At 40.6% G+C, this 19,574-nt stretch overlaps 1 protein-coding gene across 4 annotated transcripts in view; it reads right to left on the bottom strand.

Annotated features, from left to right (window-relative positions):
• phactr2 (phosphatase and actin regulator 2) overlaps positions 1-19,574 on the bottom strand; it is a 56,158-nt gene that overhangs the window by 15,938 nt on the left and 20,646 nt on the right. For 2 of the 4 annotated variants that reach the window (XM_072678424.1, XM_072678426.1), the window contains exons 2-5: positions 7,516-7,677; positions 7,031-7,105; positions 5,686-5,826; positions 3,869-4,093 (exon numbers count right to left, since the gene is read on the bottom strand). In XM_072678424.1, coding sequence (XP_072534525.1) covers positions 3,869-4,093; positions 5,686-5,826; positions 7,031-7,105; positions 7,516-7,677 — 603 coding nt within the window. Of the gene's footprint in view, positions 1-3,868; positions 4,094-5,685; positions 5,827-7,030; positions 7,106-7,515; positions 7,678-13,496; positions 13,783-19,574 lie in introns of those variants that run through there. The other 2 variants (XM_072678425.1, XM_072678427.1) reach the window with 2 other exon arrangements.

Below are 19,574 nucleotides of genomic sequence, written 5' to 3' on the forward strand. Positions count from 1 at the left end.
AAAGCGAGGTTCCCCAGCTCCGACACAACAGATAACAGACACCTGTGCTAGAGTAACGTGGGGAGGGAGTGCCATCAACCCACCCCTGAGAGACCAATTGTGCTCTCTCGGATTCCGGCTGCTGAAGGCAAGTGGCATGACCTAGGATTCGAACCAGCAATCAAAGTGGCAGCGTCTTAGTCCACTAGACCACTCAGAGCCCCGTATTTGGCAGTTGACTCTGAAATGGGGCTGAATGTTTTAACTTGGATGATATAAGTTTAGACAAATAATTATCTGCTAAAATGATCATCTAAACTCAGGTATTAAGCACCACATGTAATTTGATAGAGTCTTACGCTATAGTCTGCATATCCCCCTATGGTAATGCAATTGCCATATAATTACCAGCTGGGCTAGCTTCTAATATTACTGAATTATTTATAGGGATAGCTGTATTCTGAACAGACAGCATAAACACTGTTAACATCCATTGGGTCTTTACATATATTTGGATGGAAACCAAAATATTGCTAGACTGGTGTGCTGCATTTTTTAACAAGCTCATCAATGTTATAAACTTCTCTGTTTCACTTGCATGTGCCCTAGATTTCTTTGCCAGACTGAAAATCTACAACACTATATAAGCAAACTACATGGACAAAAGTATTGAGACACCTCTTCATTCATTGTTTCTTCTGAAAACAGGTGTGTTAAAAAAATGAGTAATCCTGCTTTTGTTGGAGTAACTGTCTGTACTGTCAAGAGAAGGCTTTCTACTAGATTGTGGAACATTGCTGTGAGGATATGATTGTCCATTGGTCCACTGCTCAATACTGGGTGTGTGTGGGGGGTGCTTTATACCACTCTAGCCCACGCAAGGCATTAGGTATGGTGCCAGTAGGGCAGTACTGTATGGGCAGTACTTTACAGGGACTAGACAAGCTGAGTGTGTGCATTTGCACATCTGTGTCATCATGAGAACAACTGCATTTATTAGAAGGGGTGTCCACAAACATTTGGTCATATAGTGCACATGTGTAACTATTAGTGGGTGTTCAGTACATATACACATTATTATATCCTTTAAATCATTCAATGCCTTTATGTTAGAATTGGATATGTACATTTCAGATCAGAGCTGTTATTTTTTTTACCATATACCACATTATTCTTTTTTTTTTTTACCCCACTTATCTTCCCAATTATCATTTGGCCAACTGGCCAGTTCTCACTCAGTAGCTCATATCACAATGCTGCCAAGCTGGCTAAATTTTTTCAAGCTGCTAATAAAACACAGCCTCACAAGATAGTTGAACATGCTGGAAGAACACCACTGTAAATTCTCTTATACAGCCAGCATCGGCTAGCATCACACCATATTAGGCTTCATTGGACTCGCTGCTATGTACCGAGCTCACAATCTTGACCACATGTAGACCAATATTCACATTAGACTGTTGCATCACATGGGTGCCTCTATTCAGCACTGTCCGAACAACAAGTGGGAAAATCTTAACAGATAATACATAGATTGTAACAAGCTCAAATATTTCTGCTCTCCACATATGATATATATTTATTATACTTGGATGATAAAGCCAAAGATCAAAGACCAATCTGAGCTATATCTGAAATAATGCACATGCAAAGGTAAAGAATGCAAACTTAAAAATAAAAATTGACATTCATTGTGGGGGATGAACTGTTAATGAAGGCGAGAAATTTCTAATCATGTAGATGAATAGGCTGCTGCTGGTGCTTGACACATTACCAGAAACAACAAAAGGCTGTTTAACAAAAGGAAGTTACTCCTCCCAGTACACACAATCATGCAGTCTACATGGTTGAACAAACAGCATGCAAGACATGAGCCACACAAGATATGTTCTCATTCTATGGGCAATTACTTCATGTCACACAGAAAGCAGGCAGTCTCATGGCTGCACCAGCAAGACACCAGACTGGTCATGCACTCGAGCCAACGTCAGAATATGCGCACAGCAGGAGGGATGACTCATAAACCTGCTTGTGCTGCAACATCACACTTAAAGCACCGTACATAGGCTTGTCCAAGCATGTAATAATACTCAAATGTGAAAATGCAGAAGTTGTGATAGATGTACTCTGTCCACACTGTAGTGCACATTTCCTCATTTCCCTATTTAGCAAAACTCTTTAAATGAGCACCTAAAATAAACCCTTTCAAACTGACCATATAGATAATTTCCTATGTTACACTTGCAATATTCAATTGTAAATATCTAATAGTTATAGCAAGTTACACAATGATTGAGATTCAACATACATTCTGTATCTAGAAGTTCAAGTCCATCTTTTATTGAAGAAGAAAAAAAAATTTAGGAGCACTGGTTTCATTTACTAGATTTTCTGAAACCGACACAGGCTTACATTATTTATTCAGTTTATTTTCCTGCCAAGACCAAGGCCTCCTAACTTTCTGCTAGTGATCATGATTGACTACAGCTGGTCGCTTCTCTGTACCCACATAAAAAGGGTTTGTCTGACAGCACTCACTGAACTGACCAACGCACAGTACAATGAGAACGTCCAAACAGCTCAGCAGAGATCTGAGAAGGATGACTGTAGACTTTACATAAGTCTCTGAGCCCTTTTTGAACAACAATTGCATATTCCAAGATTCATAAGTTTAGTTTTAAGTTTGGGAGGTGTGGCCACTTTGACAATGTCTGGAAGAAGATCCAAACGGTCATCCTGAGCTGAGAGTAAATTGGTTTGATAGTCAGGAACAACCCAAGAACCAGCTCAGGCTGGTTGGAAGACCACTGTCACTGTCTACAGTTTTACATCACCATGGCCGGAGAGGCTGCCATCCAAGAAAGAAGCCCCTGTTCCAAAAATCGATGCCTTCTGACTAACGTTTGTAGCTGACCACATGAACAAAGATTTTGTGGTCAGATGAAACAAAGAAGTTTGGAGAAGAAAAGATTAGGCATTCAACCCCAAGAACACTGTACCAACTGTGTAGAATGGTTAAGCATAATACTGTCAAAAGCTTGTTGATGCCTACCAAAAAGTCAACTAAGGGTAATTTAACCAAATATTAGAAGTCATGTATGTATACGTATACCCTGTATGCATAGTCTTGACCATGTGGTGATTTTAGAGAACCCTAAAAATGAACTTGTGCACTAAAATCTTATTGTTTTCTATTGAAGTATTAACTGTTCTATAACTGAAAATTTTTTTCTATTCAATTATTAAAATGAAATAATTTCAAAGCCCAACATTACCATGACATTCATGTCCATAATAAGTATATGTACTTCTGACCACAACTGTATATAGCTGAACTGTACTATGGGTTGTTGTGTATGTTTTACTGTGGGTAATGTTTGGTATACGCCAAAAAGAAACATATTGAAGACACATTTCCATCATCGTGGACAACAATCTGATCAAAAATCACAGCATGTATTTAAAGTGCCTGGGTATACAAATTCAAGCAGGAACACAGCTTTTCTAAAAGCTACATCAGTAAGGACAAAGCTTATGCAAGTGTTTCCAGGATTACACCTGAATCATGTACGGTTCAGCAAGTTCTGGTAAAGTCAAAGTAGATAACGCAAAGTTATTCATAGGGCCTACTTTGTACATGCATATTGTGTGCCCACAAGACAAACACTAACCTAATTAGAAAGCAATCACAGAAAGCAATCATTAGGTTCCCAAGGGCTTTAAAATAAGGCTCATTATTGTGGGACAATATTAACGTGGCGCGACTGATGCAACAACAATACAAGGCTGGGCATTACGAAAGGCAATGAACAGGACTCTTCCATGCACGGCGAATCCACCACACATGCAAACACGATGCTCCTTCAGCATTTGAAGTCCAGATACTCACCATTCCCACGGGTTGTGTTTCGGGGGGTTTGTTTGGGTGGGGGAGCAGAGGTCTGCTTACTGGTGCCCTTTGGCAACTTTTTACCCCCTGTCTTGACATCCTTCCTGCCCCCTGACCCTGCAGCCCCACCTGAGGGCTTGGCAGATGCGGGCTGCTGTTTTTTCGCAGTGGTCCTCTGAGCTCCAGCCTCGCTGGCCTGTGGGCTCTGCGTGTTTTCTTTCTTTTCTACAGGAGCACAGAGGGGAGCACAGTGCTCTAACGCATTAGCAACTGAAAAGCTGGCAGAGCCTCAGACAGACACACAGACAGAAAGACAGAGAGACAGACAGAGATTGGGGAGGACCAGTAATGATGTCAATTGCAATAAAGTCTTACAAATTTGGGTGAGTCAGTGGACCTGGCAAGTAGTGCTTTATGAACTTAACAGGCTCAAAGTGGATTAAAACAAATAACATTCAAGCTTCAAGAGGGAGGCTTTTCATCAGAAAGACACTTTCCTGCAAGTCCACTGCCAAATGTTATCAGAAGCCTAAAATGATCTGTCTGTGCAAAGTGCTCTGGACAAACCAAAGTACACACAAACAGAGCATAAACCAAACGAACTGGTGAACACTTCCCTCCTCTGACTTGAATGAATGGCTCACTCACACTAATGTGTAAATGTGGCTATCTATGAATACAGCTAGTATACACTTGTCAAACATGAGGTCTTTTACATAATGCTATCATATGCATTACTGATGGTACGCTTTTAATTAGCAGCATTTTTGACAGAACTACTGCTTTAAACGTTTGCTGGATGTAAAGGGAAAGCTTTGGATTGCTGACCATCCAGCATCATCCACTAAAGAATATGGTTTCTGATTCTACTAAATTTGTTACAGCCCAGAGGGAGGGAAAGACATGGAAGGTTGAAGTTCTGTGTAAGTGAACGACTTTAGCAAATGGTATATCATTCTGTAGCAATTGCCACAATAACAGACATGTACTCTATTCAGGCCTGACTGCTCAGCCGTAGTGGAGCAACCAAAAACCTCTCTGCAAAAAAGCTCAATATTTCAGCTATGGACGACTATGCCAATAATTGTTCGATTAGTGAGACGTAGGGAGAAGTTGTGTCTCGCCACACACAAAGAACTTTCACTTAAAGGATATAGAATACCCTTAGGGATTTACTCAGAAAAGAAGCACACATACAACTAGTGTTGCACCGATACTGTATCGGTACTGACGCCAATATTGGCAATTACACACAGAATCGGCAATGGAGAGAACCGATACCATGAAGCTTACTAAAGCAATACTTATATGACTTATATTACTACTTTTGGCACTTTCTTTCCATGTGGTGTTTTTGGTTCTAAAACCAAAAGCTGAGTTTAAGCAGCTTGTTTTAAGGCCACACACTGAAGTTTAGTATCTTTTTACATAGACACATGTACTTGTAATGAAATGTGAATTTTAAACCAGTTTTAAACCAAAAGAATCTGTTTGGTTGAGCTTAGTGAGATTATGCCTCCATAATTGTTCACTGTATTGTGGAAATTTTCAATGTTTCATAGTTCTGAAACTTTTCTAATGTACAGTTCCTTAACCAGTACATGCTGTTCTTTTTAAGGAGTATCAGGATTTATAGCCCTCTATCTGGAATTTAGAGTTGGTATCGGTACTCAGTATCGGCAGATAATTGTCCTCCTTCTCTTATAAAGTTTCTATTTAAGTGATATGGGGTTTTGTGCAACAGTGACGTAGCCCACAACAACATAGCAGCAAGACACAAACACACATAGACAAGCACTCAAAACTAAATTTGTTACCTTCTGTGTCGTTGGCATCTGGCACCAGATCAGCCTTCTCCTCTGTGAGGGTGTCTGGAGACTCGATGTCCACTCTGACCTCTTCAGTAACTCCACTGGGAACTGCATGTCCATTCAAAGTCTCTGTGTTTACCGGATCCTCTGAGAAATTGAACACTAGCTTTAACCACAGCCTAAAATGTACAGTCACTGCTGTTACAAAACCTTAAATACTCAAAAATGATACCATCACAGAGGAAGAGAGGCTAACTTTAACATGCATTAAACGTAGTGCGATTTTATTTCAAGAAGTATACACTACATGTCCAAAGGTTTGTGGACACCCCTTCTAATGGATGCATCTACTGCAAGTTGCTGCCACTGCTGACACATATGTGCGAATGCACACACACAGCTTGTCTAGTGCCTGCAGAAAACTACTGTCAATAGAAAAGGATTCTCTCAGGACAGGGCTTGAGGGATACAAAGCACCCCAGCATTGAGCTGTGGAGCAGTGGAACAGTGTTCTCTGGAATGATGGATGGTGCTCTATTCAATACTTCTGGGGATCAGTCAGGGAGTTGAAGATGAGGTGGGGTGGAGATCATCCAACATCCTGACCTCACAAACACTCTTGATGCTGAATGTAATCCAAAATCTAGTAGAAAACCTTCTTCTCTGGACAGTAGTGACAGTTACCCCAACAAAAGCAGGATTTTTTAAACACCCTTAATTTGAGTCCCAATACTTTTGTCAATATAGTGTATATTTGTAATGTAGAGGCAGATGATTTTATTTTTTGTAATAAATACTTAACATATCTTTGTAATGCTTTTAAGCCTTAGATATGTCAGGGACTTTAAAGGAGCTTTAAAGGAGAAGGAAAAAACCTTCTTAACATTCAATGCAAACATTCAATTCAAGTCAATGGAAACATTTTATTCCAAGATATTTTGGAGCATTATTCTATTGGTGTATTGGTTGATTTTCATTACACTTACACAATGTAAAAACAACTACCATTATTTTTATTTATTTATTTTTAAGAGCGACTGAAAGCAACACAATGAGTTTTGTTGTAAGTAGTGTTTAACACAGTTTTGCTTTCATTACTGAGTTCATGATAAGGTTATGCAATTACAGTAACTCCCAACAGTTCTCTTTTATTTTTCCATTTACAGTTTCAACCAACCAAAAGAATCTGTTCCTTGTTCTATGGTCAACACTTGAGAAAATATGCGCAGAGTCTCTTAAACCAGGCAACATCGCAGCACAGTGAACACATTCAAAACACTTACATAATCTAAACATATCAGCAGCATCATTTTACTTAACATTTTGGGCACAAAAAAAGGTAAGAAATCACCTTGATCTGGAATAAGGACACCCTTCCTGATGAGTTCTTCACGTGTCTGTCTGGTGGAAATTTTTCTCTCTAGCACTAGATGGACAGATAGGCAGACAGACAGGGAGAAAGTGGTTAATTATTGCACAGAAGCTGTGATTGTAAACCTCTGGTTACTAGCACAGCACCTGGTTTACTGTAATCACAGGCAGCCGAAGGCCATAGTGTGGTGAAATATATTTTATGATCCAGGTATATTGTAAATCACACAGTCGAGAACATAATCAACACCGGACTGCCGGACTGGGCAATATAACAGCAGAGCAGAGAAGTTAGCAGAGAAGCAAATAGAAGCTAAAAACAAAGGCTGTGCCTATTTCTGCAAACCTAACTTGTCTTCAGATTAAATGCATCTATATAGCCAGACAGCCATGATCTTCAAAACAGAAGTAAATAAAACAGCATCTCTAGACAGTGACAGTGAGGAGAAGCAGGTGAACTTTTACCTTTGGAGAGGTCCTGGAACTTATCACTGGTTCTTTTCTTACGCCACTTCCAGGGTTTGAAGATTTTGCCTAGAGAGGACAGCTTTCCCTTCCCTTTCAGCTGAGATGAGCCCCCAACTACCACATCGCAGTTGGCCAAAGAAGCTTTCTCCAGTCCATCCACTGTCAATAAAACCACAACACAGATCAACATTAATTGGGATCAGATTCAGCAACTCAATGTTATTATTGCTTGTGAATGCGACTGATGGTACAAGACAGTCAATATGGTAAAAACAACAACATCTATTCATCACAGAAGGCAATATATTGCTATACATCTCAGCTATCATAAATAATAGAACATTTTAACCCTCGAAAGTTAAAACACATTTATAAGCATACCTAAGAACAGATCAGTAACCATTGCAGTAGGACAGACAGTAAGCCCCATAGCATAATCTCAATTATCCTATATTTTTACATTACCCATAACTAATAGCTAATGCCCAGTTCTAGCAGACTGAGACACGTTGTCTTGCTGTATCTCCCTGTATTTTGCACCATCCATTCATCCATTCTTCAACAAGACATTTAGTCCCTATTGAGACTGCCACCCTCATATTTCACTCCTGAGATGGTGTTTGTTGAGGAATAGGCAGTACTAGGTTGGTTGGTCGTTGGTAGGCTAGTTGTCTCCAGAGTTATTGACATTTTTGGCTTGTGCAACTTATCTCCAGTCTCCACCCCAGACTCTGTAGCTCCTTCAAAGTGATCGTTGGCCTCTCTGTGATTTCCTCCATAAGACACCTTCTAGTTCTGACTAGTTTGAGGGATAGTCTTGTCTAAGCAGTTGCCGAGGTAGTATGATGTCGCTTCCATTTGCTCATAAATGGATATGGTCTGTGTGAACGTCACAATTCAGTTCATTTAGGTGACAATATACAACAACCATAACTTATACCAAACAGAATGTTTATTACATTATTTCATATTTATATTTAGAAATGATGTTTTAAACCATCAAACTGTTTGCTTTGCTCCAGCGTCCACTTCAGTGTTACGGTCAGTCGCAAAATTACCACTCCACCTTGATATACTGCAGCTCTACTACACTCCAACTACCAATCAGAATAATGACCTCAACGCCATGTGATTACATGAACGGAGATCTCTCCCAAATTAATTACAATGTGTTACAAAACAGTCTTGTACTTTCTAAAGTGTCAGAATGTCCAGATGAAGCCAGAGAACATGATCTCAAATGCAGGCAAGAAATCCCTAACATCTAAACACAATGACAAGTCATGACATCCACTTCCAGGGTCGGATCTGAGAGATCCCCCACCACCCCCACCACCCCCCGCTCCCATCAGCTCTGCTTATCATCATTTTCTCGATACATGTCCTGCGTTAAGTGACCTGTTGGACAAAGAATGAAAGGCAATGATCCATTTGTAGTCTTCTAAGAGAGGAACAGCTGCAGTCTTTTGTGCTCAATCATCTGCTCAAGTGCTTTTACTACAACTTTCTCTGGTTTTTCACTTCTCCTGTCATCTTTCAACTGCACAGGTCAGCTTCAAAATACAAACGTTCTAAAAAGGGGTCAGAATAATGTGCAGGTTTAGACAGAATTACAGGCTTACACCCTCATGGGAAGAAACAAAAACCTTACTGAGAAATATTGCTGCTTCCCAACATGTAATTAGGCTGCTGCAACCCTTTGGGTTGATAACGACAGAAAGAGTTGCTTCAGTTCAGTCAGATGGAATTCTCTGACGCTCTGATGAAGTGAATGGACCTCCGGTTAGTTTATGTGCCTTTCCCAACCTTATCGTAAAGAGTCTATGTCGCTCATTCACTAAGCATATCAACAGTGCTAACCCTAAGTTTATTCAACATCGCCATCTAAACAGCCTGTTTCTTCATTCTATGCAGAAAGGGTCAATAAAGTAATGAAAATGAAAATTTGACTAGAACAACAGTAGAACTCTTTGATGTTCTATAGAAAGGTTCTAGGAGGTTTTCCACTAATTTAAGGAACCATTTAACCAGGCAAAGAATCACTTGAGAGGTTTCACAATGACTTTTTTTTTGTTATCAAAGTTGTGATTTGTCGAACCTCATCTCTTAAACTGAGCACAAACAAATATTTGGCAACCACCTGAAACAACCAGAGGTTAACTTAAATAAAAAGTATGAATATCAATGAAAACAGAAATACCAATATTTAATGTACTGTCATGTACATTAGGGTTCTTCTAACGATCAAGGCAGATTAGTAGCGCTAGAACACCAGTCTGCTGCATATCCACACATCAGTGTGGTGAGTGCTTGCTTCTAAGCTCTACAGATCATCCCCAAGCTTAATAAATCTAAAGCTTGTATGTGTGGAAACAAGATCAAATATCATTAGCAAATGGCACCCCCATTAACCCTTGTTTGCATAAAACACACTAAGGAACAGTGGAGTACGGTGGAGTTAGTTTTAGAAAGAGATGAAACAATAACACTTTCTTTTACCAAAGATACTAATATTGAACTGATCCTACCAATGATCAACCAATGCCAATCCAATCTTTCTCCTTTAAAAACTCCTAAGCTTTAGAATAAGCTGAGAAATTTAACTGAAGCACTCCTACCCACGTGGCGGGACACACAGCTAACAACATGACACGTTGTCACATGATTGAACTGGAACCTATATCTGATCCAGCATTTTCTGCTGATATTGGCCCAATATTGGTATGCCATCTCTAGTTAACACAGTATTATAAGCAAACCTTTTAGAGGATCCGATGGGGGACATGTGCCCTGCTCATCCTATAACTACTATACATTAAAAACTATACATTAAGGACAATTAATACTCTAGTGAAATCATCACAAATCAAACCAAGGATGTACTGAGAGTATGACAACACTTTAGACAGCTGAATTGTAGACCCTTAGAAGTCTCAAAGTCTTGGGGTCAAACCCCAATGCCATAACACAGGGTGTATATTTCCAAAATGTTGGTAAATGAAATAACCATTTAAGCATCGTTCCCAACAACAACGATTATGATTGATTCCTGAAGAAACAACATTAATACACTTGTATGGTATTAACACAATGAATGGATGTCAAACTTTCTTAGCTCTCATCAGAGCAGTTTTAAGCAGTTTTCAGCTGTAACTATTTAACAGTTCAGACATGCTGGGCAGAGAAGCCCATGGCCCACTTAATGAGAGCTGAAGTCACTGCCCCACTTTGCCCACCGAACCCCTACAAAACGCCTCCACAGTAAACAGCTCTTAGAGTTTGACATTTGCTCATAGCGAAGTCATGGCTAATTCTGAAAATTTGTTTCCATCACTGTTTTTCAGATGATTTCTCCTTCATCCGTGAGGCAACTTTTCCACCCCATCCAAGCTGTTTTGAATTTCTGTTTTTTTCTACCATTTTCAAAATCCGTAGAAAAGAGGAAGCTGAAAGACCATACAGTGTTGTGAAAGGACAGATGACACCGATGTTATGCTTACATTGCAATTTTACATGAAAAACGATATCACATCCTCATCCTCATCATCATCATACATAACCCCCAACCAGGGAATGTGCCTATGGATTTTACTTACACATCTATGAAGAAGGCTTTAACATGTAGCTCACTGGTCCCATCACAGTGACAGAGTTCATTAGTGACCACATGCCACTGAAACACGCCAGCTTACGAATGCCACAGTGTTCGTTCCCTGTCAGCAGGCAGTCAGGCTCTGATGGGATTATTAATAGAATCTTTCAGACTCTCAAACTGATGCGGTTTGGGCCCTGGAGGCAATTCTCAGAAGGTCAAGTCCATTTGAAACACAGGCTGGTCACCAGGTCAGCAATGGGCAATCACTCTTCTCAAGGGGCACAGCTGGAGTGTTAAGGCTGACAAGGGATGAAACAGGAGTTGTACTGTAGAACTAGGACCAATCCCACCTAGACCTAGACATCTGGACAGAATGAGCCAATTTAGTCTGTATAGCATTATGTAGTTTTGGGAAATGAGGAAGGTCTAAAGACAAGCCAGTGATTTAGTCAAGCTGAAATTCTGGTGAAACGGTTACTTAACTCCAGGATACTTTAAAATACGACAAGTATACGAATAAGATAACGAATCACCAAACGCAATAAATGAATAAAAACACAAACAATCAAAACATCAGCAGAAGATGTGAGAGTGAGAAAAGACTGGAGGGTCTCAGCTGAAGTATTTTTCAGTCTGTCTATTGTTCATATCAGCGCTCACACCAACGTGTTTCATATTAGATTAGTCATACTATTGGCTTGCATCATTGGCTAAAAATAGAGCGAGTGAGCGGCTGTGGGGAGAGGTGAGGGGCGGGAGGGATTTCTGAAAAGAAACTTTGGCTTAGGTGTCATTTAAACAATTCATGTGTGTCATTTGTTTGAACAGGACATTTTTATGGCTCATCTTCTGGGAAGGCCTTGTATGGGGAATTTCTATAGGTCCATTTACTGCACCATCTATGACCAGCTTTCTCTCGCTCAACTGCGCGACTGAGCGACAGTAATGCACACTTTAGCAGTGAATGTGAAAAGCACAGTTTGTGACCACGCCAAAGATGAAGGAAGTCTGGGTTTTTTTTCCGTTGTTGTACGTTTTGTTTTCTTTAACTGCACTTCCATTTTCTAATCGCACAGTTTCAATTCCTGATAAATACTTAGTGGAAACAATGCAGTCATTTCAGAGGACGATTAGCTCAATTAGTGACCGGAAAGACGCAGTAATGTCCATAATTGACAGCGATGACCCATCCTATCTCCTGATAAGGAGAACATGACAAACAGAGACAAAAAGAAAAAAGTCCTTTCTGCATCTGATCTCATCAATATCCTTCAAAAGCATTTCTACTCCTGCCTTTGCTTCAACTATCATCTTCTGCAAATGGTTAACTTGTTGTGATTAGTTCACAACGTCACGACTTCCTCAGTTGTTCGGATCCGTGATCATATCTTACACAAACAAGAAAAGAAAACTCTCTGTTTTAACCTGTGTGTGTGTGTGTGTGTGAGGAGAGAGAGATATACATTGGGGTGGATATACATTAAGCACTTGGCAGCACTACAGCTCACTAATAATTCATCTAATGTGCAGAACTGAACATTTCAGTATGTACGTACAGTACAGTTTTTCAAAAGCGTAGTGTGAGCAGAAGCGTTATGGTAGATTCATCCACATGTTATTTTTGTTGTCGAATACTGTTTTAGCTCAAAATATAGAAACTTAAAGAGTGTTTAGTGTTATGAGGATGACTGTAGGTTAGGCTTGGGGCTCAGAGTTAACACACACATCTGTTTGGGTTGAGAGGCTGTAAAAAGGAGGTCCTATTAAAATCAGCCAGTGACACACCAGTCAATGGAAAACATTATGAGCAGTGAAGGAGCATTAAGCCACAAGACCACTGTGAAACAAGGCATTTGCTAAATGAATGGTGTAGATTTGAACTCTGGTTCTCATTCAGGATGGTTAGAACTTACAAAAGCTCAAGCTTTGGTGTTTCAGCCTGATACTTTAAGGGGGAAAAGTTCCCTTTCGTTGCTCAAGGCTGTTTAAAAAACACATTTTAAAAGGTTCTACATAAAAACATCTACAAATGATCTTTTCCCCACCCATCTAAAGAACCCAGGGTCGTCTGAGAAGTCGTTGATCTGTGGATCTGTGTAAACCCAAGTCTTTCCTACAGAACCCAGAAGAAGCCCGTTTCTAAGAGTGTAGCTAACTGTAACTCTACTTGTTGCTCAACCTCTTTTTCTATCCTAACTAACTGTCCTCCAACAGCCGCAGTGGGTCTGCAGGAACAGTGGGACTGCCAGAAGAGTGGAAGCTCAAACAAGCCCCAATGAATCTGGCTGGGTGTTCCCTGATTGCAGTTCTAACAAAGCAGCCATGTAGCCAGCGGTGAAAGCCCGAGACTAGAGGCGCATGAAAGCAGCCTGAGGAGACTCACCGCTCGTTCTCTGGGTCGAGCTGGAGACTGATGTCTGGCCCATGACTGTCTCGCCTGCTAAACTACAACCCGTCCACTCCCCCGACAGCTCCGGCCATGAAGTCCGCTCATTTCAGGCGCTGGTGCTCAGTGGGGCTTTTCCATGCTTCCTGGGCTCGTAAGAAACGCGCTAGTCCGACTTCTTCATAGCGAAATGCCTGTCATTCCTTTCTACACACTGCATGCAGCCTGCGAGAGGTCACAGGGAGGAAGTTGCCTGGCTCCTCCTTTCTGCAGCCCCTCAACTCAAACAGTCGCTTGCTAGCTTTGAGCAACAAGCCGGAGCTCCGTTTCCCAGCCCTGTGCTCACCTCCACAACACGAAGATTATTCAACAGCTGCTTTTCACTTTCTGTACTTTCAGATATGAAACGTTATTAATCCAGCAAGAGCAGACCAGTGAACTAACTACTGGAAGTGGCTGCCATAACATTACCTCTCACACCAGGCCTCTGTAAACTGTTATTAGGGATATTAGCTAATATTAGTGGATGTATATTAGTGATTATATATGATTGTATCATATATATATATATATATATATATATATATATATATATATATATATATATATATTGTATCAGAATTGACAGATCATTTTATATGAAATAAAATAATATAAGTTGATTATATTAATGGTATTATTCATTCTAGTGAATTTAGTCTCATATCCTATGTTATATGGATGTTTATGTATCCCCATCAACCGATATATGCATTAGATATGGACCTCAAGGAATAATCTGATATGCCCTTATATATATATTTATTTGATAAATATATATATATTTGTTTTAGGTAAATGTATATTAGGTTTAGGTAAAGCTAACCTACTGGCTAATATTTATTCATTTTAATGTTTTATCATATTTTTGACACTCTACAAATATACATTTCTCTGTATTTCTAGTTCTAGTGAATTTAGTCCCAATTCCTACATTTTATAGATGTTTATGTATCGCCATCAATCGATATTAAATATATTAAAGATATGTATAACAATGAGAAATATGATATGCCCTTAATAAGGCAATGAGTTGAAACCAGAAGATCAGAATGTTTAGGCAATGCTAACCTACTGCGCTAAAATGTATTAATTTTACTGTTTTTGTTGTATTGTTGTTGTATTGCTGACCCTTCTAGTGGATTTAGTCCCATTTTATTCTTTTACAGATGTAATCGGATAGCCCCTTAAAGAGGAAAGCTTTCAGAAATGAATGTATTTATCTGACGTTCAGTTGACCAGAGATCAAACCAAAGGATATCTTAACAGAATCTGTTTCCTTAGTTCCTCTGAGATCAGATCAGTGAGAACAATGTCTGCTTTTTTTCCTCCACTGTGAGACGACAAGTGTCAGTGCAGTCAAACACCCGATGTCGGAGCTGGCGTGATCTTTAGTTTTGGTGGTCTGGCTTGTGCTTGTTGTGTGTGTTTCCTGCAGAAGAGTCCTGGCCAAAAACCCTGCTGCCTTCAGTTCCCCTTTTCCCTCAGCGGAGAAGTAGTGGGTGGGATCCGGGCAGGAAGGCCTACGGAAATGGGCCTGCTCTGGAGATGGAAAGCATTGTTTTACACACTGTTCTGCTGCGAGTTCTCATCAAGCTTCTCCACCCCACCCCTTCCGCTCTTCCTGAGCATTCTCACTGCTATCACAATGCCTCTCTGACCACAAAGAGCTTATGAAGACCATGGGCAAGTACATGAGATTGGGCAACAGGGCTGTCAAAGTTAAAGACACGCTCAGGATGCATTACTTACAAGGCGGAAGGTTACGTCTTAGTGTGGCTTTTGAGGCAAATACTGGTTAGTGATTAAAAAAAATGGTTGTGGGCAAAATGTCTCTTTGAGGGAATTTAGGAACTATCGACTGACATTGGTGGTCCTCAAACAACAGCTGTCAGCATTCTCTAAATGGGGGTTTACTGTTGTATTAAACCTTTTAAACTCAGAACTAGTCATCGGGTGGTCATAGCACTAGTTCAGCACTTCTCCTGGCTTGTGTTTTAAACAGCACCTCCCCCAAGGGCAGCAGCTGGTGCTCTTAATGGTCAGAGGATGACCCTAACTGTACGTCAGGCTGATAGCACGCCTTGCCTGTTACTGATCAGCGCACACTCTGGCAGGGTTCAACACAGCATCTTGTGTGCTCTGACAAAACCGCTTGCTTTTACACCACACACATACACACACTGTACACAGTAAAAAAATAAATAAAAAAACTGGGGAGGCTGTACACTGAGTCTGACAAGTGTCAGATAATATCCATCTCATCAAACTATACAAATATTTACACTGGGAGCACCCAGTCTACCTCAAGCTCTACAAATAATGATATAATTACTGTTCAGCTAATCAAAGAGACCAGCTGAATCCAGTACATACAGACTGCTGGGTTTGATATCTCAGACTAGTTGATTACACTGCAGTCACAGCATAAACTATTTAAAACTATTTCTTTTAGGACACAGACCTTGCTGTTAGCTCTACTGCTTTCATGACAGTGTAAGGAATCTGCCTGGACGGTGGCAAAGGCTTTGTAAAAGAGCACAGACTACACTTACATGTTCAGCATAGGATGCTATGAGTGCTGACTCATAGCATCCTATACTGTATTCTTCATACAGATCATTTATAGAGGGGGTTTGGGTGAGTCACCAACACACATGGCACCTCCTCCAACATAGAGCCAGGTTCTGGAAAACACTGCCATCTTTTGGTCACCCGTCAATTTCCTTTACATAAATTTGTACTTGTCCTTAAAGGGGAACTCCACCATTTTTTCAACCTTTCTGCATAATTCAATTGTTTAATTGTTGCAAAGTCTAGAAAACAAATACATTAATTATATTTACTATCCAGTGAACTAGCGAAGCTACACACTGAGTGAAACAGTAAAACAGAGGTAAATCTTAAAAATACGCTTTTATTTAAGGACTATTTGGACTTAAATCAAAGGGTAGGGTAGAGCAGGGTAGTGTTGGGTAGAGCAGGTAGAGTGGCGTAGTGTAGGGCAGGATAGAGTAGTGAAGGGTAGTGCGGGGTAGTGTAGGGTTGTGTAGGGTAGAGTAGGGTAGTGTGGTGTAGAGTAGGGTAGTGTGGTGTAGAATAGGGTTGTGTAGGGTAGAGTAGGGTAGTGTGGGGTAGAGTAGGGTAGTGCGGTGTAGAGTAGGGTAGTGTGGGGAATAGTAGGGTAGTGTGGTGTAGAGTAGGGTAGTGTGGTGTAGAATAGGGTTGTGTAGGGTAGAGTAGGGCAGTGTGGGGTAGAGTAGGGTAGTGTGGTGTAGAGTAGGGTATTGTGGGGTAGAATAGGGTTGTGTAGGGTAGAGTAGGGCAGTGCGGTGTAGAGTAGGGTAGTGTGGGGAATAGTAGGGTAGTGTGGTGTAGAGTAGGGTAGTGTGGTGTAGAATAGGGTAGTGTGGTGTAGAGTAGGGTAGTGTGGGGTAGAGTAGGGTAGTGTGGTGTAGAATATGGTTGTGTAGGGTAGTGTGGTGTAGAGTAGGGTAGTGTGGGGTAGAGTAGGGTAGTGTGGTGTAGAGTAGGGTAGTGTTGGGTAGAGTAGGGTAGTGTGGTGTAGAATAGGGTTGTGTAGGGTAGAGTAGGGCAGTGTGGGGTAGAGTGGGGTAGTGTGGGGTAGAGTAGGGTAGAGCAGGGTAGAGCAGGGTTGTGTGGGGTAGAGTAGGGTAGAGCAAGGTTGTGTAGAGTAGAGTAGGGTAGAGTAGGCTAGTGTGGGGCAGAGTGGGTTAGGGTTGTGTATGGTAGAGTAGGCTAGTGTGGGTTAGAGTAGGTTAGTGTGAGGTATCTCATCAAAGTTTTCTCCAAACTATCATAAAACAATATATCAGAACAATCACATATTTATATTATGTATATATTATTGATATACATTTTACACAATAACTTTGTGACATATTTTTATAGGCAAATAAAAACACTTCAGACATTTGTTTTCCATCATCATCACTGTGAATGATTCTTACTTGCTAAGATGCAAAAAGAACCACCCGACTAACTCAATCAGTCAATCCTTTTATCAAAGCCACATTTCAATGCTCTCAAAATGCACAAACTGAATAAATCTTCCTCATGTATCCACTATATTTCCAACATCTCACCAATATGTTTCCAATATGTTTCCAGTTTCACATCAGATTTACTCAATAGTGTGCCTGTTTGTTCACATACCATGTTGTTCCTCCATCTGTGTTCAGAAATGACTCGGTCCGAATTCCACAGTGGTCAAATATCCCAAGAGACCCGAGTCTTGACTGAGTGAGGGGGAAAAAATCTATCCATTTGCCTTGGAGCGCAGCCTAAGTGCATATGAGAAGACAGGCAGAGTAGATAGAGTAGATCTTTTCCACTAAGCCGTACCCTCCCATCAACACAAATGCAACCTCTAAATGCTAATACAATGCTAATGTTTCAATCTAGATAAGCTACTTCCCATAATGAGAGCTAGCTGCAGCGCTCTCACCGGCCGAGGAAAGTGCTTGACAGAAGCATTAGTATGCTGTAAACTCTGCTCCCAGCAGTCACTGACTCAGCTGAGAGACAGTGCCAATCAAAATGATGACCCTTATGTCTGTGAAGCGCGCCAGCAATCTACTAAGAGTGCAGGGTCTGGGGTGGCCCAGTGAATATAAATACAACAGCATTCACAAAGCTGGGGGGAGGTGTTCATAAAATATTAACTGGCAATCTCAGCACAAAATATCGGGTAATTATTGTTTAAGTGGTGCTCTTTAGTTCTTTCCTCTCCTCATATGATTTATTCATTAACCACAAGTCTTGAGATAAAGCTCTGAAGTGTCGGAAAATATAGATTTTTTTTTCTTACAAGCGTGTGTGAATGGATAACCATTGAACACCAGGATTACAAGTGCAGGAGGAACCCAAAGGCATCACAGGTCAAAGGTCACTGTGCTACAGCGAGTGTCGCTCTAAATGCTCTGGGCCCAGTTCCCCACTTCCTGATTTTAACACTACGATGCCTTTGGATTCCTGGGCACCAGCTGTTTGTATCTGTGCACGTTCTGCACATAAGCTATTAGGCCATTTAGGACATTTGCAGAATGTTAGCTTTAATCCGTAAGCAAATCTTAATGTTGGACGAAAGGTGTAGTACCAGCATGGAGTTCATTTGGTGGCAAAAGCAACATATTAAGTATCATATTTACAGTCTTTGGCCTAATTGTGGCAGATGCTATTTACATATGTACAAGTGAACATATTAGCATCAAGCTATTTACACTAGGTGTACACAGCAGCAACCATGCTATTGACACTTGTGTGTGGGTGTGACTAGAATGAGGTTACTATGTGCCATTAGCAACTGTAGATGATGTAAATAGGCCAAATTTCATATGTGAAAATCTGAGATACTACTGGGGTGCTGGAAGCACACCTACACTATGCTATGATTTACTAGGCAGAACTTGTGCAAATAGGTGGGCCGTGTGGTTAATGCTATTTTCACTTTGTACAAATAGACACTGTACATTTTTGTCTATTTGTTCACTCTGTAATATGCTGTTTTGCTTCTGGAATGCCATATTTGCCTCTGAGTCTTGGCACATTTTGTTAGGGGGGGTCTTAGAAGAAGGCAGAGAGAGGATAGCATAAACAGAAAGGTGTCAGAATACAAGGAGAGAGCAGAATAAAGTGAAAGAGGACAGAATATAAGGAGTAGAGAGAAGCCTGGTGTGAAATACAGGGTTTCCGGGGGATCCAGGCCCCCCTACTTAACCCCTAACCCAATAATCCCCCTAACATCTCAAAATCTACATTTCTGAAGGTTCCAGTAAACATTATACTTTTACTTTAATTTTATTGTTACAGTATTTTCATGGCCTGCTTAACCCTCAGAATTATGTAGCTGACTATTGTTAAAACACACCACTTCATCATTCACCATTTCACATGAGTGAATTCAGGAGTGGATTAAACTACAATGTGAACATCAAACCCTGGGCTACTTTAGAGAGAATGGAGAATGAAAATACAGTAGGATCACTGTTTGCTGAGTTTTCTAACATTTGACTC

Source organism: Salminus brasiliensis, chromosome 4 (genome assembly GCF_030463535.1).
Source record: "Salminus brasiliensis chromosome 4, fSalBra1.hap2, whole genome shotgun sequence".
NCBI classification, from domain to species: Eukaryota; Metazoa; Chordata; class Actinopteri; order Characiformes; family Bryconidae; genus Salminus; species Salminus brasiliensis.